This window comes from Musa acuminata, chromosome BXJ2-11 (assembly GCF_036884655.1).
Source record: "Musa acuminata AAA Group cultivar baxijiao chromosome BXJ2-11, Cavendish_Baxijiao_AAA, whole genome shotgun sequence".
Taxonomy (NCBI): domain Eukaryota; kingdom Viridiplantae; phylum Streptophyta; class Magnoliopsida; order Zingiberales; family Musaceae; genus Musa; species Musa acuminata.
Genome location: NC_088348.1, coordinates 19680654 through 19705162, shown reverse-complemented (window position 1 = coordinate 19705162; position 24509 = coordinate 19680654). Strand labels below are relative to the sequence as shown.

Below are 24509 nucleotides of genomic sequence, written 5' to 3'. Positions count from 1 at the left end.
GCACATTTGTTCACGAACACCATGAACACGTGATAAGCATACAAAATCTTAAGGAGATAATAGAGAGAATCTAAGTCACCGACCGCTGTGATCTACCAATGAAACTATGGGATGAATCCTTGGATCCAATTAGTTTACTTGTCGGGTGGAACATGAAACCAAGGGCCGTTTGTAGCTGAGTTCGACTTGGTGAAGGGGGGGGAGGTGGGGGGCGAGGAGTGGTCTCGAGCATGCAAGCCAGGCGAGCAGTGGGCATTAGTCATCGGCGAAATGCTTCGTGTGGTTGCTATGGGGCAAGACGTTCGAGTGAGAGTGATACCGATGATATAACACCAGTCTTGGGTAATTAGCCAAGGGCAAGATGACATTGGGTAGTCTTGGAAAGGAAGGGGCAGAGAAAGAGAGAGAGAGAGAGAGAGAGAGAGAGAGAGAGAGAGGCGGCTAGGTGTCTGGCGTTGGAAGTGGAGAAAGATTTGTTTATATCTTTACTGTTTTGAAGGATAAAGAAAGGTTGATAACGAGGCAGATGCTTTTGTATATTTGGCAAGTGAAAGCTTTACAGCATCCATAGGGGGTGAGAGAGAGAGAGAGAGAGAGAGGAAGAGGAGAGGGAGGGGAGGCAGAAGGAGGAACGGGCATCAGGAAAGGGGACATGTTCCCTTCCTGAAGGTTATGCTCTTGACCCGATGACTTTGTTGTGACTTTTTTTTCTTCTTTTGATCATTCAGCCTCGACTCAGATGCCTTCATGACTGGAGGTGTCGCTTGTCAGCTGAAATTGTTTGATTTCTAAGGGCCTGTTCTTGATTCTGTTTGTGTACTGCTTTTTGGCGTTGGGATGTTTTGGAGAAGAGGTTTGTTTTGTAGCGGATATTTCAAAAGACTAGTTTTTATATGTATTTTTGTTTCATTGTAGAAAGAAGGAGATTGGTTTTCTGAAACCTGTTGGATTTGGGGTTGCATGTTCTTAGTAGGTGATTGTGGTGGGTGTATTTTGGTCTTATGGTGTTTGTTCTTTGGGAATCATTGATTACTTGGATTCTTGTTCTTTTCTTGTCAGAAGGAGATTATTTTTCTGAGACCCGTTGGGTTTAGGGGTGCATGCTATTAGGTTGTGGGTTCTTGGATGAGAGGTGATGTGGTTGGTATTTTTTGGTCTTCTGATGGTGTTTGTTCATTTGGAGTAGTTGACTTGATTTCTTGTTCTTCTCTTGTTAGATGAAGACTATTCCTTCTGAAACCTGAAACCTGTTGGGTTTGAGAGTGCATGCAATTTGGTTGTTCCTGCTTGGACGAGAGGTGATGTGGTTCGTATTTTCTGGTCTTCTGATAGTGTTTGTTCATTTGGAAATTTTGATTAGTAGGTTTCTTGTTCTTCTCTTGTTAGATGGAGAAGATTTCTTCTGAAACCTGTTAGGTTTAGGAGTACATGCCATTAGGTTGTGGGTTCTTGGACGAGAGGTTATTCGTGGGAAATCTTTTTGGTCTTCTTATGGTGTTTGTTCTTTCAGAAGTGTCGATTGCTGAACTTCTTTTTCTTTCTTGTCAGAAGGAGATTATTTTTCTGAAGCCTGTTGGGTTTGAGAGTGCATTCCATTAGGTTGTGGATTCTTGAATGGAAGGTGATGTGGTTGGTTTCCTTTTCGGTCTGATGTCGATGTTTTTTCTTCTTAAATTGTTTATTACTCGGTTTCTTGTTCCTCTCTTTTCAAAATGAGTTTATCCCTTCTGAAACCTGTTTATTTTGGGGGTACACGCCATTTATTCGTGGGTTCGTGGTTGAGAGGTGATATATTGGTGTTTTTTTTGGTCTTCTTATGGTGTTTGTTCATTTGGGAATGTTGGTTGCTTGGTTTCTTGTTCTTTTCTTGTTGGAAGGAGATTCATTTTGTGAAACTTGTTGGGTTTGGAGCTGCATACGATTAGTTCGCTCGTTCTTGGATGAGAGGTGATGTGGTTGGTATTCTTGTGGTCATACGATGATGTTTGTTGTTTTAGGATCATTGATTGCATCGTTTCTTGTTCATTTCATGTCGAGAGGAGAATATTTCTTCTGAAACCTGTTGGTTTTGAGACGCATGCCATTAAATTATGGGTTCTTGGAAGAGAGGTGATAAGTTAGTATTCTTTTGGTCTTGTTATGGTGTTTGTTATTTGAAATCATTGATTACTTGGTTTCTTCTTCTTTTCTTGTTGAAAGTGAATATTTCTTCTGAAACCTGTTAGGTTTTGGGAGTGCATGCCATTAGGTTGTAGGTTCTTGGATGAGAAGCGATGTGTTAGAAATATTTTGGTCTTTTGATGGTGTTTGTTCTTTATGGAGTTGTTGATTACTTATTTACTTGGCATTACTTTTGTGATCTATTGATGAGGAAAATTATACAATTTTGTTATATGGATATGGCATGATATTTTCTTTTCTTTGTCTCAAAAACCTGTCTAAGTAGTATTTTCTTCAATGATCCATTGTTGAAACGTTTAGTTTTGTGCTCTGGCTTGCATATTTTGAAGGCACACTTTTTCAGATGCTTGAATTGCATATATAGACAGATTATCCATTTTATTATAGCTGATTGATACTGTAGAGGTTCAACTCATGATTACGATCACCTTTTTAGTGATCAAGACCCTTCCACCTGTGAAGAAAAAGTTGTCTGTAAATGGAAATAGGCATGCCAAATTCTTGGGCAAAGTGGGAGAAATAGATGCATTTAGTACTAATTCCCTCTTTTTGGGTGGACAAAATGTTCACCAAGATGTGAGTAAACTACACTATATTGATTTTCCAAATACTTATGGCTCTAAAACTCATCCTTTTGAATACTGTTGAATCTGGAGAACAGCAAGCCTTTCTTCCTACTAAGAGAATCTCGTCTATGTTAAATGCTTGCTCTTCTTCTGTTTATTCCTTTTATGTTATGACTGACATGAAGAGATTTGGGGGCTTGCTTCTGAATCTCGATGAATGAATATTCTTTAGAATGAACAAGTGAAGTTGATTGTAGTGGCAGATCAGTTGATTTTTGCACATTTATTGCTTTGCCAAAAATGAGAATCTCTGGCTTTCATGTAATTGTGAAGTGGAAAGATTAGGGATCTAAAAGTTCTTTATTCTCTGTTTTTTTTTTTTTTGACAGTTTTGTTTGTGTTTGAGTGACCTCAGATTGATTAAGAAATGCATATATTTTTTGTTTGCTGCAAGTGAAAGGAGGTAGTATATATAAATGCATCTATCTTCATCTCGAAATGGTGGAAGAACACCACACTTCATACTGTATTTTGATGAATCTTAAGGTGAAAAAATAAAGCTGAAGAAGATTTTGATCTTTATAGTTTTATTATAAAGCTGAAAAAAATAAAGCTGAACACCACATTTTATAGTTTTATTTTGTTACTAGATGGATTTTTCTAATCTTTTGTAAAAAGTATAAGGAGAAATCTGTGGAGTGGGGTGACTTCGAGTCTAGAAGATTGTGCAACATATTTAGTTGACATTCGAATAAGTTCTTTTTTCAATCCTTCTTTTTGTTTTTTGAATGTGGGATGGGGTTGGGAAAGTTGTTTAAGCAACCATAGATTTATCAAATAATGAACAAATATCTTGCATGACTAATGTGCAGCAAATGACGGACAGTGTTTCCATCTTAGAATCATTATAATCATTGTTCAGATGTCATCATAAAATAGTGTGCCCTTGGAACTTGAGTTTCTATTTTTACAATGGTCCTAAATGCACACTTGTCACTTTTCTGGTAGATGATCATGTATGGTGCCAGGTCCCTGCATGAAGTGTATGTCATTAAAATTCATAACTATTTGCTATGGAGGCTGTGATTTTGATTGATCGAGGGCTATGCTGGAGAATATTACACTGTTTTTTTTTTTCTGGAAGATGATGTTTGCTGCTAGATAATCTGAGAAAACTAATCAAGATGCATGGATATGTCAAAAGATACTTGTTCTTGGAAATTTTAATGGACCTATTTGACATCCTCTGGCGATTGTTATGAGATGCTTAATGCTTTTCTAATTCGAACATGTTAAAGATCCTTGCTGTTGGTGCTTTATTTTAATGTAGATGTGTACATTTTACTTAGCAATAATATTGTAGAAATGGATTAATGTGTAATTTACCTTGCTAGATCATCAACTAACTAGATTATAGTATTTCTTTAAACATAATGCACATAAATGTAGGAATGAGTTTTCCACCTTCTAATCTAATACTATTTAGGGTACTTTTTGAAACATATTTGAAATGTGCATTGATAGCCCAATGCACATTTTAAACATATTTGGCCTGAGTGCTACATTATAAATGCTCAAATGTTGATTCTACGTTAGGGTAGCATTATCATTTCGACATTTGTGGGATGTTAATATTTTTTTTAAAATTTTCCAAAGTACCCTATGACATTCTTAAAATTACAAGATTATCTCTCTATAATAGAAACCCCAACCCTCATTTTGCTCTCCCCTTCTCTCGATTTCTATCGTCGTTAACTCCTCTCACTTATTCGTCGTACCACTTGCTTCGTTGGGCGCTTGCTCTGCCAAGTCCAAGATTTACATCCAAACATTGATTACAAAAGATCTAGCAATTTTATTTATTTATTTTCAAATTTTTTTACATTTATTTATTTATTCTATATCTGGGGCATCAATTTTTTTTTGTAAGATTACATAAATTTATTTATTTATATATTTATTCATTTAAATAAGATATATTCACTTTTGAATAAATATTAAAAATGTTAGAAGGGTAAATTTGTCACATAATATTCAATGGACTTTTGAAATATAATCTTACCAAACAACACTCACGTCAATGCACATTTAAAAAACAACGTTAATCTATTGTTTATCAAGAACTCAAAACATTCCATAACTGCACATTCACTCAAACTTTTTTCTCCAAATGCACATTAAGATGCAAATATGTTCCCAAACCTATCCTTAGTTGTCACCTATTTATTTAATAACTTGGTAACTAGAAAACTTGCATATGTGCTGCATATTTTTTATAAGTTTTTTTCTATTGGTATCTACTGCTGCTTATGCGAAGATGTAAAGACTTGTTCCCTAGGTGTAAGAATGTCAGCAATAAGTACATTTAGTTAATTGTATAAAGCTACCTCAATATGACTAGGTGAATGAGCTTTTAATGTTAATTATAAAGAAGTTGGTAAGAGCTTGATGACATTTACCAAAGGGTACACACTAAATTTAGATGTTACTACTACAAAACATGCACATGTTGGAATTAGAATTTACCACCACAAACTAGGAGGAAACTATTATAATATTTCACATGGTATGTAGTTCAAGAACACATTTCAAGGTTCTTCATAAGAGTTTGTGCTGGACATGGAAGCTGACCTCTGTCCTTAAGAGGAAGCATTCTATGGAATTGTATAAAGGCCTTTGGTGCTTGATCCATCTCTTAGAAAATTTAGATTGATATATGGGAATGCAAGTTTTTTTCTCATGTATTGTGAAGTTGCTTTCTCCAGAAGTTTGATGCATATGATGAATGGCATGAGGGCATGTCTTTTCATAGTTTCTAGTAGATATTAAAATGTGAGAACCAAATATAGAATTAGATGAATCATGTCCTTTTGAACATTCAACTTGGTAGAAAGAAAATGCTATCTGTGACCATTGAGATTTCTCATATTTGAGATGCTTGTAGTCACTAAAGTAATTTAAGAGCTCATAAATAAATATAAGATGCTTTGCTCTAGTCATTGGACATTCTTATGCTTGGGATATTCTTGAAGTTATAGATTCCGAAGCTATTAAAGAATATTTTAATTGAAGTAAAATTCTTAATTGTGCTTATTCATGGGATTGTTAGGTATGGACAACCTAAAATGCTTCGTTTTCTAAGAGTTCGGAATAAACTTAAAATACCAAAGGTCCATAAAGGTTTCAAGAAAAGCAACTCTTCTATATTACAAAACTATCTTTCTCAACCTGCTTCAAAAATTTTTCCTAACACTTGTAAAATGAAGGTTTTGGCACTCTATGTAGTGGTGATTAATGAAGTGCTGATCATATCCACTTCAGCTATTATCATATTATGACGATGGGTATAATTGAGGAAGTCAACTACGATCAGAATGACTTGATATCTGGGGTATATTGCTCAATTTGGTGGAAAATATGATATGCTTTTCATCCAAAATCTGATAGAAGCAAATTATTGGCATGGATTCAGTGTTGATCCTTTTGGATGCTTACCAGGGTAGCCAACACGTAATATGAATAAAATTATTGAAGGTTTCTGTAGATACTAACATCTCACTGCCTGTATGCTACTGTATAATCTGGCTTAGCTTTTGGGCTTAGATTGGCACCTACAGTCTTGTATCAGATATTCACAAATTGCTAGTGGTTTTCTTTTTTATTATTTTTATGTTCTCAGATTGTAGAATTAGCTCAACTTCAGTCCTTTTGCCGTGTTAAACTTAATTTACACTTCAACCTATAAATATCAACCTTTTTTCTGACATGTGCAGCTATGCCAAGATGTGATGAAGTGCATGGTGATCATGTTCATGCAATCTACCATAAATACAGATTTGATGGAAAACATGACTTTATGTGAACTTAAAGTCAATTTTAAAAAGCTGGGTGCATTACATGGTTTTCGATGTGTACATAATGGTTATAGTTGTTTAAATATAGTGTATACAGTGCATTATGGACGCTTGTCAATGACATGATAATGGAGTACAATAACTCCACAAGTCATGTATAAACTTTATACAACAAATTATTATTGTTACAACCAGTAATATCTCATTGTTATGCTTTCTTCTTTTATCCTTAAAATTGCTATGAGATAATTTTGAGAATTATTTACATGGTATATGTTTTGCTTTCAGGTGCTCCCATCTCTCTTTCAGCACATCGATAGCGATTATTGTTATTAGTGAATGTTAGCTAGGTCTTATAACTAGAAAGAGATTTTACTTGCTCCAGACTTGGTTATCTATGGAATTGAGATATGCATCTTGATGCAAATTCATCTGAAATGCAAGACATTGGCATTAAAAGTTCACAGAATAGTTCACTCTATTCAACATCTACCTGTGAGTTCGATCCTACTTGTTGGAATTCTAGTAGTGCAATTACTCCACAGTCTTCTTGTTCCAAGAACTTGAATATGAACATGGGTTTCTTGGCAAAAGATGGCAACCAAGTAAAGCAATTAAGCCATCCAATATCTGACCATGATTCATCAACTCAGTCCACTGGTCAATCCCGTCAAGAAGCATCAGGAACAAGTGAAGACAATGTTCATGAGCAACATATTTCAGTAAACTCTGGTATAAATTAAAATAATTTGAAGTCATTTTTTTACCACTAAAACATGCTATTTTGGGTAGTGTGAAAATCATATTATCAACATCAATTTAAGTTTGCTTTCCTTTGAGTTAATAATTTTATTTTGTTGCTGCATTATGTTACTTTAGAAAATCTTATTCGTTATGCCTTTCAAGGGATCCTCTTAAATGACCATATTGTTCTATAATTTATATTGAGCATTGGACTTGATGATTGTCTAATTTGTCAAAATAATCTAGAGGAAAAAAAACCTTTTCTTTGTGAAATGAGCTTGACCTTCAATGTTGCCAATGATTCATATGTTTATTCTGCCAGATTGAGTAGTTGCCTGATGGGTTCACTTTCATTTCTTTCCTGATGCAAATGTTGACTCAGTTGCTAATGGTTCCTCTAGTCCACTATGGACATTCAGAGTCTAGATAGGGAGCTTGATAGTTGCCATTGACAGAGGTCTACTTAAGCTCTATAATGTTTTTGTGATTCAAAAGTGCTTCCCAATAGGTTTAACTGATCATAACTTTTATAAAATTTTAATATTGTTTTAATTATTGAATGTCTTATTTTCTTACTATAAGATTCTCTTCTACAGTTGGTATGTGTCTGTTTTATACACTTGAAAGAAATCAAAATGCTAACTGTAAACAGCTAAAAATTCCTGTGAAGTCAAAAATATCAAATGCAATATGATGCAGTATAATTCTTGGAAAACTGGTGTAGGAGGCATTGTTAGAACCCTTGTAGATTCTAAACTTGGGGTTGATCTCTATAGGGGATCGGCCTCTATTTTCTTACTATAAGATTCTCTTCTACAGTTGGTATGTGTCTGTTTTATACACTTGAAAGAAATCAAAATGCTAACTGTAAACAGCTAAAAATTCCTGTGAAGTCAAAAATATCAAATGCAATATGATGCAGTATAATTCTTGGAAAACTGGTGTAGGAGGCATTGTTAGAACCCTTGTAGATTCTAAACTTGGGGTTGATCTCTATAGGGGATCGGCCTCCTTGGAACTCTATAAGGATTCCTCTCTCCAAGTTGCTGCTCAAAGACTGTAGAAAAGATTCATCTATTGCTTATGAAAAGAGGATGAATACATGACTATTTATAGAGTTTCTAAACCCTAACTCTTAATAGGACTCCTACTTATAACCAACCCCTAATAGGACTCCTACTCAAGACTCCTATTCCTTTATAACTCCTAATTCTTCTCTAAGAAACAACCCCCTAACCCTAGCCGGCCTCTTCACCTCTTTAATAGGGGTTGGCTTAGGTAAGTTTTACATGAATGTCTCTCTCAATTATGACTCTCATAGCTAGAGTCCTAACAGACCCGTCCTCTTCAAATCAGCCTTGTCCTCGAGGCTGACGATTCATGAATTCTGGGAATTTGATCTTTAAGTCGTCATAGTTCTCCCTAGTGACATCTTCTGTTGGTAAGTTCGCCCACTGTATTAGCACTTCAGTAGTGGGTCGTTGTCGTCGAGTCACGATCCGTCGATCAATAATGACACTTGGCTGGGTCTGGAGTTCTCCTTGAGTAGTTATATTTGGTGGGTGGCTTTGTCTTCAAGTACCTATTTACAACTTTCATCTAGCCATCTGTTTGTGGGTGATTTGTCGTACTCCTTTTCAATTTAGTATTTTGCATATGGAATAACTTTGTCTAAAATTTATTTATGAAGATGCAAGTAGAATTTGTCACAAGCACAATGCGTCCCTTATAACGTAATTCTTTTGAGTCCCAATTGTAATGAGCCATGGAGCTTGGTGCTTCCTCCAATTTGTTTATGATCTTACTAGTCTCCGAATCTTCCTGCCATTCCATCTTAATATCCTCAAGGAAGTCGCTGGTCGAAAGTGAAACGGCAAAAAATTCAGTTTGCTCGAGTAGTTGCAAAAGCGCATCTATAACAACATTCTCTTTCCCCTTTTTGTAAGTTATTTCATAATCAAATCAAAGAAGTTTTGTTACCTATTTTTACTGCTCAGAGGATGATATCTTTTGCTCCAAAAAGAACTGAAGGCTTTTATGGTCAGTTTTAATTTAAAATCGTCGATCGATCAAGTAGGGTCTCCACCTCGTTGCTGCGTGCACAATGGCGAGCATCTCCTTATCATATGTTGCCATATTTTGATGGGAGGGAGATAATTCCTTACTAGTGTATGCGAGTGGTCAACCATCTTGTATGAGAATGGCTCTAATTCCGACTCCAGATGCGTTAGCCTCAATAATGAGGGGTCGGCTGAAATCTGGTAGTGCTAGCACTGGCGTCGTCGTCATGGCTGCCTTAAGTTTGTCAAAGGCAGCGGAGGCTTTGTCCGACCATTGGAAGATATCTTTTTTCAGTAAGGAAGTAAGTGGTGCACTGATCTTTCTATAGTTTTTCACGAACTTGCGGTAGTAGCCTATTAAACCCAGAAAGCCATGTAGCAATTTTATGTTCCTCGGGGTTGGCCAGTTCTGTATTGCTTCTATTTTGGAGGGGCCCACCATCACACCTTCCTTTAATATGATATGCCCAAGATATTCTACCTTTTGTTGAAGAAAGCAAAAATTCGTAGTGGCCGTTGTGTGTTCGAAAGGCGGTTTTCGGTATGTCTTCTTCACACACTCGTATTTGATGATACCCGGATCGAAGGTCCAGCTTTGTGAAGATTTGTGCTCCCTTTCATCTAGCAATTCATCTACTACTGGAATAGGGTATTTATCCTTGATGGTTATGCCATTGAGAGCTCGGTAATCAACGCATATTCGCCATGTTCCGTCCTTGTGTACAAGTAGCGCCGGTGAAGAGTAGAGGCTGCAACTTGGCCGAATAACTCTTGTTTCGAGCATCTCTTTTATAATCCTTTCTATTTTATCCTTCTGGAGATGTAGATACTGATATGGCCGAGTATTTGCTGGAGGTTTGCCTGGAAGAATCATTATATAATGATCATGCCGACGGGTAAGTGATAGGTTGTGCGATTCATCAAATATATCTGAAAATTCAGCAAGCAAAGAAAGTAGGTTTGGATCTTCAAATTCTATTGGCTCTCAGTTTGTTGCTTAAGTTGTACCAAAAAGCTGCTGCATGCTTTATGCAAAACCTTCTCCATTTGTTGTGTGTAAATCGTCGTTACGTCGCCCCCATGTTTCTCGTGCAGTATCACTTGTTTCTCCTTACTGTAAAATTTCATAATTAGTTGCATAAAATTCCAAGAAACATCTCCTAATGTTGTCAATCATTTAATTCTGAGCATGGCCTCATGATCATCAAGAGGGAGGAGGAAGAAATATGCAATTATCTCTTGATCCTGCAGCAGTAGTTTCGCCCGCGGGCATCTTTGGCCGCACTTTAGGGTTCTGCCGTCGGTGACCTTTACATCGGACTTGCTGCAACCTTCGATGTGGAGTGCCATCCGAGCTGCAACCTTACTATTTAGAAAGTTATTAGTGCTGCCCGTGTTGATGAGAACAGTGATCGATTGTTGTTTGAGAAGGCCTCCAACTTTCATCTTTTGCGGGTTTGAGTAGCCAGCTAGTGTGTGTACCGTAACGTCAGTCGGTTGTGGCTTTTCTTCCACATCTTCTTCTTCATGCTCAAGGCTCTCTTTTAGATATTCAATGACCTCTTCTTCTACTGGTTCAATCATAAGAAGTCTCCCTTTACTACAACAATGCTCACGGCTCCACGGCTCGTCGTAGTGCCAACATACCCCTTTGCATATCGTTCCCGAAGCTCTTCTCTTGTCTTTGGTGCAGGGACTCAGTCGACAGTAGGGGGGGCTGAGGGCTTCCGTATTGCTGGTCGAGGATGTTAGGATCGGAGCGACACTAAGAGGGGGGGGGGGGGGTGAATTAGTGCAGCGGATTAAAACTCGTAAGTTTGAAAACGATTTCGTAAATGCGTAGAGATTTCGATTCGACGATGAATGACTTGGTGAAAGTAGCTCGAGTAAAGTGAGAAGATAAATACCAAAAGCTTGCTGCTATGTAAATAACGGTTTAAGAAAGGTAAACACTCACACATTCAAGGAACACACCAATTTAAAGTGGTTCGGTCAAAATGATCGACATCCACTTGCGAAGCCTTCTTCGATGAGGCTCCCAACTTCCACTAGCAAATCACTTTGAAGGGGAAGGACAAATACCCCTCTTACAACCTTTTACAAGTGGTTCACACTCTTACAGATTTTCAAAAAGAAAGAGGGAGGTGAACACTCAAGCAATTGAAAACAAGACTTGCTAAAGACTTTGCTAAGACTTTATCTCAATCTTTAACTCTTCAAAGGTTGTATTCTCTGTTGAGAATTGAGGGGTATTTATAGGCCCCAAGAGGATTCAAATTTGGGCTCCAAATTTTGAATTCTCTTGGGTTTCCGAGGCTGGCGGTGCCACCGCTTGTCAATATCATATTGACCGTTTACTGGCGGTGCCACCGCTCAGTCCGGCGGTGCCACCGCTTAACTCTCGGGTTCTGGGCGGTGCCATCGCTTATTCTGGCAGTGCCACCGCCTACACTATTTCAGCTCACTGGTTGGGCTCCAAACTTGGCCTAAACCAGTCCGAATTCGGGCTCAATTGGCCCCTAACCGGGTTATAGGATTAACCCTTAATCCTAACCCTAATTACATGCAAACTACGAGCTTAAGAGATAGTCCTAAGCAAGTTTTTAACCGGCAACGTCGAGTTTTCTGGCGAGCTTTTCGGCGAACTTCCGACAGACTTCCGATACACCCTCGGATTTCTTCGGACGGACTCCCAGCAGGCTCTCGATCTTGTGGTGAGTTCAGCGAGTAGTCGAGCCTTCTCGGTGATCTCCGCGAACCTCCGACGATCTCTTCGGCGGTCTTTCGAAAACTCCGACAAGTCCCTGATTTCTTCTCGGTTGGTTCCGGCAGCATCTCCGACGAATCTTCGGACTCTCTAACACCCATCGAACTTGACTCATGTAGACTTGCTTTATGTCTTCAAGCTATCGTAGTTAATCCTGCATATGTAAAACAAAACTTCGATCGAGACAATTAATACAAAGCAATAATCAAGTTGTCCGGCATGTCTACGACGCTTCGTTCGATTCTTTAGCGCATCGTCCTCTCTTGCGGCCTATTGCCTAATCGGCCAGTTGACTCCGCAACTTTGATATTCTTGGCGCAATACCCGCTCTTCTTGGCCCGATGCCCGAATCCACGGCACGAAACCTTCTGTCGATACCTTGACCGATCCACCGGTCCGATGTTCAATCTTCTGACATGTTCCTCTAGCACAACATGATTTTCCTGCTTTAATTGTCTCATTCTGATCGAAGCATCCTGCATCACTCAAAACGCAAATTAAATCATAAACACATATCAAATGGTTTCATCATCAAAATACGAGATTCAACAGAGGAGCGACCCTAGTCCTTCGAGCTTCATGGTTCAATCGCTCCTCTTGATGTCGTGCGAAAAAGATGGCTACCACAAGCGTGTATGGTTGTCGCGCTTTAACTTCTCCTCGGATCTCTGGCTTCAAGCCCTCAATGAAGGTCCCCAATAGTTGTTTTTTAGACCAATCACGATTTTGATTAGATAACCTTTCAAACCTAGTTTGGTACTCTTGAATGATGCAGGTTTATCGGATCTTTGCTAATTGTCCGTCAATGTTCTCGTAATCGGTTGGTCCGAAGCGGATCAGCAGTCCTTCTTTGAATTGTCGCCATGAGAGGACTCCATGAGTGTATTCAAACCAGTCAAATCATTGTATGACATCCCCTTCAAGATGTATAGCTGCAATTTTCACCATAGATGCGTCCGCGGTTTTGTGGTACCAAAAATATCGCTCGACGCGCGAGATCCAACCAATCGGGTCTCCTTCTTCCCATCTAGGGAAGTCCATCCTCATGTGTGGATAGTTATGATCGATCATAGAACCTCCTCTCCCTTGGAAGTCATCTCTTCGGGCTTGGTGCAATTAGTTAGAGCTCTCTCTTTGATGTGATTTCTTCAGGCTTGGTGGTCGGCCCAAACTGAGTTTGGTAAAGAGAGTCCGAATCTTATTCTCCATTCGCGCCTCGAAGGCTTCGAATTTAGCATTGATTACCTCCTCATATGCCATAGTGTATGCCTCCAAATCTGTGATGTTAAGATCTCTCTTTTGTTGTCGGGTTAAAGGCATGTATAGGTTGAGAGAAGTGATGGTTGAAAGGGTTAGTGGATTGGTGGATGTAGGCTGCGGTTCAGGCTTGTTTTGTGGCTGTTTTGGGTGCAGTTTGAGGGTGTGACTTGGTCGAATTTAGGGCTGTGGATGAAAGTTTTAGATCTGTGGTAGATGGCAGCAAAGGTTTTATAGAAATCAGTGGCAGTTTTGTTGCAGAATTGTGTTATCTTGTAAGAGCAGAATTGTCGTCGAAGAAACAACGGTTTCTCGACAAAATTTTCACCAAAAACTTGAGAGATTTGAGGAGGGAATTGATAGCAATATCTCAGTTTATATCACAGCAAGGATGTCCAATTTAATCAAGAAAATTTTGGCAATAACAACAAGTAAATTGGTACAAGTTGCGATAGTAGAATTCTCGTCGAAAAATTTCAGCGGTTTGCGACGAAAATTTGCAGCAACACAAAATCGTTTTTAGAGATGAATTCCTCAATAGATCAATCTTAAATGGAAGCTAAGATGATCTATGAAGTGTATAAGAAATTTCGTTCAAAAAAGATTGCAAATAGATGGGTTAAGGCAACAATATGCGACTGAAATTTTCTGCAGCATAGATTTTCAAGTGTAGTAGATTGGACGTAAAAGATCAGTGGTTTATATTGAGAATTTTTCGATGAAATCAAAGGGAAATCCACTGGTAGGACGTGTCAAAGCTATCATAAAAAATTCGTAGAGATTTGGACAGAAAAAATATAGTATCAAGATCAAACAAATAGTGCTATGCGGCTAAAATTTTACAGTGCAGATTTTCAAGTATAACGGATTAGACGTAGAAGATCAATGGTTTATATTGAGAATTTTTTGACAAAACTAAAGGAAAATCTGCTGTTAGGAAGTGTCAAAGATGTCATAAAAATTTCGTAGAAATTTGGATAAAAAAAACACAGTAGCAAGATCAAACAGACGATGCTATGCGGCTGGAATTCTGCAATGTATCTTTCGTCGTAGAGATGAAAACTTTGTGACGAAAAGTTTATGCAGCAATATATGAATAATTTTTTTAATTTTCGAATAAGAATAACTAAATTGCAGCAGCAGTAAGGTAGGAAACCAGAGCCTGTTGCAATTCACGGGGAGATCAAAGGATGATCTGCGGTGGTGGAGATGACAGCGGAATTTGGCGACGATCTTTTAAGCAATTGTGGGAATTGCTTTGGGCAGTTGTAGAGGGCTGATGGATGGCTGTGGCAGGGCAGCGAGACGCCAAGAACGCTGTTCTGATACCGGGTGTTAGAACCCTTGCAGATTCTAAACTTGGGGTTGATCTCTATAGGGGATCGACCTCCTTGGAACTCTATAGGGGTTCCTCCCTCCAAATTGCTGCTCAAAGGCTGCAGAAAAGATTCATCTATTGCTTATGAAAAGAGACGGAATACATGGCTACTTATAGGGCTTCTAAACCCTAACTCCTAATAGGACTCTTACTCAATACTTCTATTCCTTTACAACTCCTAATTCTTCTCTAAGAAACAACCCCGTAACCTTAGCCGGCCTCTTCACCTCTTAATAGGGGTCGGCTTAGGTAGGTTTTACATGAATGTCTCTCTCAATTAGGACTCTCCTAGCTAGAGTCCTAACAGACATGTATATTATTACTATTTTCTTATAAGTTCGTTCTTGAATTTTGGTTGATTTTGTTATTAATTTGTTTCTTCTTTTTATCAAAGTGGTAGAACTTTATGGGATAAAGTCTGGATTTCCAATTGAATGAAATTGTTACTACTTTTTCTTTATTATCATAAAAGAATTAGACAAGATGAAGTCCATGAATATCCTACACATACTTTTGCATACTTAAAGATGCCAATGGTATGAACTATAATATACCACATAAACTTCGGTTGTGCCACACTAGAGGTTGCTGCTGGATGCTAAAATAAAAAAACTATTTTCTAGTTATTGACAGTGATTTTTATTGTGTCTATGTTACTTTGTATTATAAAAAGGTAGCAAAGCTAGTGAAGAAGATCCTACCAATGCAAAGTCTAGAGAGAGTTGATATACATCGACGTAACTCTATAAATAGAAGACTATTTTCATAACTTGAATTTTGTTTACACAGGATGGAAATGAACAACCTTCCTGTTTCTCATTTTGAATGCATGTGTATATAACTATAAAAATAGATATATTTGCAATCTTAATGAGAGGGTTCTTTTTTCTTGATATGAATGCTTTTCAGATAGACACGTTACTATTTAACCTTCTAACATAGTTGTCCTTCATTAGGTGTTGGTAATACATACAAGAATTTGGTTGATGGTCATATGAAGCCCATTTTATCTCTGGGAACTTCAGAAACTGCATTTTCATTTCCAAAACTGGATTATAGCCAGTCTTTTGTAAGTTCCTATTCATAGTCTCGGAGCTCATAGTGCAATGTGCTACTTCAAACACTTTGTAATTGCATGTTTATTTGATCAATATGCTTCTGAGATGTCCTCTTTCATGTGCAGGCTCATGTGCCTTACCCTTGTGCTGACCCATACTTTGGTGGTATCCTTGCGTTGTGCCGACCACATGCTATGGTAAATTCACCAATGGTATTTTTAGTTACATATTTGTTAACGTCTTGTTACCTTTATCTGCATTGCAGTTGAACATTCATGTGATTGCTCAACCATTTTGAACCTCAACTGTTTGGTTCATACCTGTTTCTGTATGCATTCAAAAGGGACTGTTGCTGTTTTAGCTAAGGTATTGGAATTTTGATAAAGAAATAAAATAAAGTGAAAGAAAAACAAGAGATAAATTAAAAACTATTGCACGTTTTTTGTGGAGAATTTGTACCTATGTAGTAGAAATTTAGTAGTTACAAGTTGAGACTATTATTGTGCATAGAATTCCTACATCATCCTGTGATCTATATTAAAATGTTTTTTGTATTCCTAGTTATTTCTCATAATTATATCATGTTTGGTTGCTGATTGAGGTTTTTTGTGGCATGGATTACACAAGTTTAATCCTGAAATGAAGGAATTACTGAAGTTGATATCTGCCCTCCATTACAATATATATTTTGTCTTGGTATGCTTAATTGTGGTTAGATTTTTAATTTTTTCTTTTATTTTTTATTTTTTCTAGTAATTGTTTATCTTTTTTTTTATATTATACAATGGTTATGTTAACTGGATTATATATTTGATAAAAGGTCTTATGTAGTTCAATATTCCTACAAATTTCTGAAATTTTTTGTTTCTTCTAAATTGTCCTGCATTGACTATATGATCTTGTAATTTTATTTTTTTTTGTTTTACTGTTAATTTTAGAAAGTCTATATTTCTTTATTATCTCCATGTTTCATTTACTTAAAAGGAATCTTTTTTTTCTTTCGACTGTTTTAAATAGTATCTCCAAATGTTAGTTATATGCTTTTTTGTTATCTGAAAAGATTAAAATTTTATCAATGTAAAAAACAAATAAAGTTTCTGAACTTATTAAATATTTTATACTTGCTAGAATATTTTTAATTTAAAAAATATGATTGTCCATTCATATAGTGCTAAAAGTATATACTAAATGATTGTCGATTCATGCATTCTTATTTGCCTACAGTCACTTTTTAAATCAAAATCTTAAAATATTTTAGCTCCACTTGTCATGTTTAATAGGTAATAGGTATATATCATTTTTTGCATTGTCATTCAACATTTTTATAATTTATTATCATTTTAACTTTTTAACATTTTATTTCTAAGTGATTTCTTGCTATAGAGGTTATAAATTATTATCATTTTAACTTTTCCACATTTTATTTCTGAGTGATTTCTCACCATAAAAAGTTGCTGATCTATGTCAACCTTTTATGGTGAGAAATCACTCAGAAATAAAAGATGAAAAAAGAGAATGATAATAAATTATGAAAAGTTAAATGATAAAATATTTAGCAAAGCTACTATAATGCAAAGGTACTGATTATACATACATAATGCCTATTATACATACCTGATACCTAACAAAGATACTATGATGATACATAAAAGGCTGATTGATACATACCTAAAACATGACAAGATACTATGATCCAAAGGACAAATAAGGCTGAAATATTTCGTAAATTTGATTTAGAAAAAGATTTTGGTAAGTAGAAATGGAAGATGGTACAGAATCAACGGCATTTTGTACACTTTTACGACTATATGAATGAATAGTCATGCTTTTTATTAAAAAATATACCAGCAGAATTTTAATGAAAAGATGGATAAAATATTTAATAAATTCATAAATATTATTTGTGTTTAAATTTTCATTTAAACGTCAAAGACATTTAAATATTTAGAAGTACTAGATTATATAGTCAAAAAGATAATAGAAACGTTGGACAATTTAGAAAGAAATAGAAAACTTGTAGAAGTCAGTCAACATAAGCCTTATGTAAAAAATTTAAAAAAGTCAAGATAAAAGTATTTTAATTTAGAAGATAAAAAAATAATAAAATGTAAAAAAAAATCTTGCCACAATTAAGCATATCAAGACAAGAATATATAAAAATTATAGAAACATACACTTTTGAAACTAAATAAAGAGCAATATTACTAAAAATAGAATATAGGGAAGAAATTTGTAGATATAGCAGTAGGAAATAAAATACTAAAAATACTAACTTCAATAGATGCTGAAATCAGAGTCATACTAATTGTAATAAATACGTTTAAATATACTTATGAACTTTATAATAAGAACTGAATGTCATAAAATAGTGACATATTATAGTAAGAGTTGACTGTCATAACATTGATGGAGATAAGTGAAGGATAAAGATATACATGTGATATTATAATAAGAATTGACTCCCATATCATAATGACATATTATAGTAAGAGTTGATTGTCATAACATTGATGGAGATAAGTGAAGGATAAAGATATACATGTGAAAGTCAATAAATTTGGAATCCAAATATACAAACTAAAAGGAATAAGTTTTTTCTATTTTATATTAGAAATAACAAGTGAAAACATATTTTATGAGAGTCAAGAGAATGAAGAATAATATTTATATATAATGGACCTAGACATCCAAAAGAAAATAACCTTCAAATATGACAGAGCAGAGAACAAAATACAAAATAATATAAATAATCAATATTATGCTTGTAGCAAATAAGTCAGGGAGATAAAAGAAGTACATATATGACTAAAAACAAAAAAAATTAAAGACAAAAGATCTTCAATGATAATGAAAATGGTATTTTGCAATAATAACAAATTAATAGCATCATATCAATGAAAAAACAATGAATTTTGCTATAATTATATCTTTCAGGAAATCATAATTATAGATGAAATTTAAGCGGTTCAAACTATTTAATCTCGAGAGTTTATAATCAAGATTAAGTTGTTTATTCATAAAGAAATTCCAAATAGATAATACATTTTCAATTAGGAATCCTGGTCTCATCATCTCTAGTTCCAAGGTTATTGAACCAGTTCCTTTTTGCATTTTTTTTAATCCTGGGTTTAGGGTTTAGGTTTTTACAAGTTTAGTTAGTTAGGTCTAGGTTTTTAGGGTTTAGATTTTTACAAGTTTAGTTAGTTAGGTCTAGGTTTGGGGTTTAGGGTTTAGGTTTTTACAGGTTTAGTTAGTTAGGTCAAGGTTTTTAGGGTCTAGACTCTAGCTCCACACCTTGATGTGTCCCTGAGTAATCCTTTCTTACTCAAACTTTTCACCATGCCCAATATTAGGTCTGATATCAATTGTCATGACCTAACCTAATGTGATAACTAATCTACTAACTTCATTGAGTCTGAACCATTGACCCAAAATGCTTAAGCCAAATGTAACAGTAATGCACCTATCAACCTCTTATAAGCCAATCTAATTCTTAATTTACTTTTGATTTGAGACCAAATTAGGGTGTTACACTTCTTGCATCTCATCCTTGCCACTAGAAATGGCAGCCTCACCAAGTTTACTAGTGTGAAGATAGAATTTTGTATGTTATTTATACTTTATTTAGTCTTTGGGAACCTTTTCATACAAAAAAATCAATTTTGTACTTCAAGCTTACTAAGTAGATATTGATTTCAAACCTCAGAATTTTCTCTCTTCTATTGTGCTGATTTTGTTTTTCTTTCTATTAACATATACTACATACCTCCAGTAATTTCTTTAATGTAAGATATGAATTCATGGTGTATTGTGTTACTCTAACTGCAGATTCATCCACAAATGGTGGGAATAGCGTCCTCTGGTAGAGTTCCACTGCCTCTTCAACCTTCTGCAGAAGAGCCACTTTATGTCAATGCGAAACAATATAATGCAATACTTCGAAGGAGGCAACTGCGAGCAAAGTTGGAGGCTCAAAATAAACTCATAAAGGCTAGAAAGGTATGCAGTTCTGTAATGAACATATCTTATAAGTTCTTGTCCTTTTGGATTCAGATGGTGTGGTCTATTTGAAAATATCTTCGTTTTTGTTACACAAATAAGAAAATTTATATTGCACAAACAAGTTGATAGAAAGCTTAACTCTACATGGTTATATGACTAACAACCCTCACAAGCTATCAACAGGAACAATTTGGAAGCTTTCCACTCCACAGAAATGGAGCACAATATATTGAACTCTTAAACGCAAGCTATATCCTAGTCCAAACTTTCTCAGCATAATTGTAGGAAGGCACCGAGAACCAAAAATCCTTGTTGAACTTGGTGTCATCAACATACTGTCTTCAAAGTAAATATAGATTGCATCTATGCCATTCGACACTATGCTTTCACCAGCTACTTGCTAATCCCTGGCACCTCTAATTTCTTTTGGTCCGGAAAATGTATGCTACAGCTGCTGAAACCAATTGAACAGTTTGACAGTGTAGTGCTCTACATTTATCATTAAATCGATGCAAATTTTGTTCATGATTGTAGTTTTTCTGTGTTTTACAAACTTGTAATCATTCCAAACCTTGTGTTAGAAGCAATCAAAACATTAGCTTTTACTAATTTCATTGGCACAGTACTGACCAGTTCCTTTAAAAGCTAATCTGCCCGTATTTAGTAATAGTTTAAAGACAAAATCGATCTTACCTTCAAATAGAAGTGTTTTTCCTCATAAGCATAAGACCTCCTAAGTCCTAACAAGAAAGAAGAGGTGCTCTCCTCTCTTTTCATTTGGAAAGTGGCACATAGACAAAGCAGCCCTAAGCTGACAGGACTCTACCAAGTGTATTAGAAAACTTTCTTCCAATATGAAGTGTAGTTCTCTGAGCTAGGAGACCATCATTTGGGGCAGGGCGAAAACAAAGAGAACATACGGTCATCTCTTGTTTCTTTTGTTTGTTTGTGTCCAATTCATTAAGTGTGATTGTTTTTCGGCTTATCTCATCTTCTGATCTTAAGTATGAACGAAAAGCTCGACTGAGAGGGATCAGGGGCAGGAAAATATTTTGGAAGTGAGCAAGATTCTTTTCTCTCTACTGTAGTCACGTCAGTATTAAACCAGTGGTCAATTCTTGGTCCAGTTCGATGAAGAAGCAGAACTCCAGCAAACCCAGCAAACGGCAAACGGCAAACAAAGGCATCAAAGAAAAACAACCTAATTAGAGCTAGCAAATGGAGGCTGAAAAGCTGTACTGCAAATACATGCCCTGTAGTTTTGAAGCTTGCCTTCATTTCAATTTTATGACTCAGTGAAGGTAGAAGAGGAGTAGTGAGAAGATGACATCTACTCTGTTCCGAGGGAAGAAAATCAACATAATTGCATGTCTAGGAATTCTTATATTGAACTGCTTTACCTTAATCCATCAAGCCATAGATTCTCTATATCCTAATTTCAGTTGCCTCATTAATGCTGAATCCTTTAGCTTGATTTGGTATACAGAACTCCTGATCAGTGGTGTAATGTCTAATATTTCTTATCTCATCCTACAATGGTTCAGTAGCCACTGTATAGTTGGCAAGAACCATCTTTTGCTTGTAATGGAATCAGCAGCTTTAGATTGTACAGGAATATAATTTTCCACTATATGTTCCCCATCTCTGAGTATTAATGGGCCACCTGGATAACCAGTTGCCAACCAGATCACACATAGCTTTACATGTTTAAGAATGCGTTCTGTTATTTGCCTGATTTAGTGGTAATGGATGATAGAAACAGAAGGTTGTTTGACTTCCAAGCAGCAGTTTTATATTTCTGCTCTTCAAATGCTGAGTTGCTTGTCACTAGTGACTTAAGTTTTTTATCTGGCTTTCAGAATACAAGCTGTAATCGTTATTCGCTTAACTAAGCAAAAAAATGTTTTGCTACTTGCTTATGGCTTGCCCAAATCACCCATCTGCCTGGTGATGAAAAGGGCCATGTGAGACCCACATGTGGTGCAATTGGTTTCTCTCGTCACCGGGTTGGTATGTGGGATACGTAAGCCATAAATCGGTATGAAAATTGTTGTTGTCCAAATCGGTAAATTTACAGCACAACAATTTTCAAGATATGAAATCTTTATCAAGATTCTTCATGAATTTTTACATTCATTGTTCTTGTAATTCATGATCTAGGTCAAGCATGGTTTGTTTGTATGCAAACATTTGAATTAAATGTCGTCACTTTCATGATTGTATATATGGATAATTGTACGTGCTTGGATGTCAAATTTTTTTCTTAAAAAAAACAAAATCTGTTTTATTTGATGTACATCTGAGTAAATCGATGGTTGTTGACTTAGCTGAAATTTCAATTTTTTTCTATCAAGTGTTTTCTCTTTTTGACTCCAACTTTCTCTCAAGTGTTTGCTCTCTTTGACTCCAAACTTGTGTCTAATCTTATCTGTATCTTTCCAGCCGTATCTTCATGAGTCTCGCCACCTTCATGCAATGAAGAGGGCAAGAGGATCTGGCGGACGGTTCCTCAACACAAAGCAGCTCCAGCAGCAGAAGCAGACCCAGACTTCGGCAATATCAGGTTGCCAGGATCACTCTGGCTCAAAGCTCTACTCAGGAAGCGGCTCGATTGGTTCATCTGCCCCTTCGATCAACTCCAACATCAGAACTGCTTCTACGAACGGAAGAATGTTAACACAGCAGGATCACTTGAGCTTTCCATTTCCCGATTTCCATTCAAACGTCGGAGTGGGCACACAAGGCGGACATACCATGATGGGCGGTGTGGTTCAGAGCTTCAAGTCTTAGCGATGAGATAAAACTTGGGGCATGAACTGGCAATTCATCATGGTGGTTCCCTGGCAATTCATCCTTGGCTTTTGGTATCTCATCTCATTCGATACGGAATCGAACTTTAGTAGGAGTGTATAAGATCTTTGTTTAAATTGCATGAGTGGAAGAGATAACGGTGTGCATCAGATCATGTTCTCAGCTGCTCAAACAAATGCATGGATCCTACCCTCGTTGTAACTTTATGGAGTGTTGACAGGTTATTGGAAATCTTGTTCTTATCTTGACAGTTGAAAACATATCAGATTGCCATCAGAATGCATATGTATATGTATCATAGGCATTTATTTTCTGTGTTGTGATAATCTTGCTAGAAATGGTGCAAGATGATTTGCTATTTCAACAGTTGTAGTGATGCAAACAGACGGAGATGAGTTTTGTTCGGCAGGATTATTTGTGGGCACTGCCCATCTCCATGGTAGAGTCTGATGCACTCAGGCACGTAGAAGGCGACATCGTAGCGGAGCCCTGCGCCAGGCATCAGTCGGCAGTTGCCTTGGCCGCCATCTCATCTGCAAGATTTGCCAGTCACCTGTATCGGATGTCAGTGTTGTAAGTTGGCAGGTGATACTCGTCTTAGCTCCTTGTGTTATGAAGGCAAAGATGAGAGGGAAGAGAGAGAGAGAGGGAAGGAGATTGCACTACCAGAGAAGAGGAGGAGGAGGAGGAGCAAGACAAAGCAGGAAAACTTGGTCATTGTGTCCACTGTCTTCCTCGGTTTCAGTTCTCTATTGCCTCTTGGCTCAGTTGATCTCGAGGTTCTATGTTTTATACGTGGATTAGAAGGGGCGTGAACACTGGCTTTTATGGTGGTTTGGGTTCTCCATCACGCAAATGGTGGTGCAAAATTACTGTATATCCCGTGTCTTTGATACCATGACGAATCATGAGCTTGTCTCTTTATTATTATTATTATTATTATTATTATTATTATTATTATTATTATTATTATTATTATTATTATTATTATTATTATTATTATTATTTATATATTCAAATCGATCGAGTTGAATTCGAGTTTGATGAGCTATAAGCTTATGTAAATTATGAATTTTCACGAGCTAATTTTCATTTTTTTTATTATTATTGCACTAGACATTGACGAGAGAGAGAGAGAGAGAGAGAGAGAGAGAGAGTAGGTCACCTGGAATAACAGGTGATTTTGGACATGTCAAATCACCCATAGTATGTTTGAGACAAAAGTATTTATTAGCTACGTATAGCCATTAATAGTTGCTACTTTTTACTTTCTATATGGCTCAAATTTGGTAATGTTTCGACTTTTTAGATTGGATGAATGCTTTATCTTAAGTTGTTGTCTAATTAATATTAATTAAAAATTTATCGATAGTTAACACATGATCGTCATTCAAGAGAAACATAAATGTTCTTTTCGTTCACTTCCGTAAGAAAGAGAAATATAATCTTCCTTTTGTTCATTTTTATAAGAAAGAGAAATACAAACTTCTTTAAGGATAATCATAAACTCTTTTATGATAAAAAAAAGACAATCTTATATCTCATTCTCCTTCTTTATTTTATGATAAAAAAAGACAATCTTTCCCTCTTTTAAAGGTATAAAGATATATTCTAAATAGGAAGAAAGATAACTCCATGAGCAAGAGAACTATTCTATCTCACATTTCCATTTTAGATATATCCTGAAGTCATCTCAAAATATGATATTTTTAATATTAGAGACACCTTAGGTATTTTTGCGTATATGAGTTTAGATCACGTCGGATCAATCAAGACATTAATCATATTTTTTCTAATAAATATCGATGAGGTTTATCATTGTGAAAGATAA

At 36.2% G+C, this 24509-nt stretch overlaps 1 protein-coding gene across 6 annotated transcripts; it reads left to right on the top strand.

The window, feature by feature from the left end:
* Positions 1-226: 226 nt before the first annotated feature.
* Positions 227-22938, top strand: LOC135585949 (nuclear transcription factor Y subunit A-4-like). Of its 6 annotated transcripts, XM_065131391.1 has the most exons (7): positions 227-669; positions 1218-1306; positions 6890-7333; positions 15764-15876; positions 15991-16062; positions 19694-19864; positions 22310-22938. In XM_065131391.1, the coding sequence occupies exons 3-7, from the start codon at positions 7012-7014 to the stop codon at positions 22655-22657; spliced, it is 1026 nt and encodes a 341-aa protein (XP_064987463.1). In that variant the 5' UTR covers positions 227-669; positions 1218-1306; positions 6890-7011; the 3' UTR covers positions 22658-22938. The 6 variants fall into 6 exon arrangements, with proteins under 6 accessions (XP_064987463.1, XP_064987462.1, XP_064987461.1 ...); XM_065131390.1 differs by lacking the exon at positions 1218-1306; XM_065131389.1 differs by having other exon boundaries at positions 227-1621.
* The last annotated feature ends 1571 nt before the right edge of the window (positions 22939-24509 follow it).

Excerpts from the sequence above, each read along its gene's own strand:
- LOC135585949 (XM_065131390.1), top strand. The coding sequence starts at position 7,012 with ATGCATCTTGATGCAAATTCATCTGAAATGCAAGACATTGGCATTAAA. Across the intron at positions 16,063-19,693 it reads TGTGCCGACCACATGCTATG|ATTCATCCACAAATGGTGGG; the intron begins GTAAATTCACCA and ends CTCTAACTGCAG. Across the intron at positions 19,865-22,309 it reads AACTCATAAAGGCTAGAAAG|CCGTATCTTCATGAGTCTCG; the intron begins GTATGCAGTTCT and ends GTATCTTTCCAG.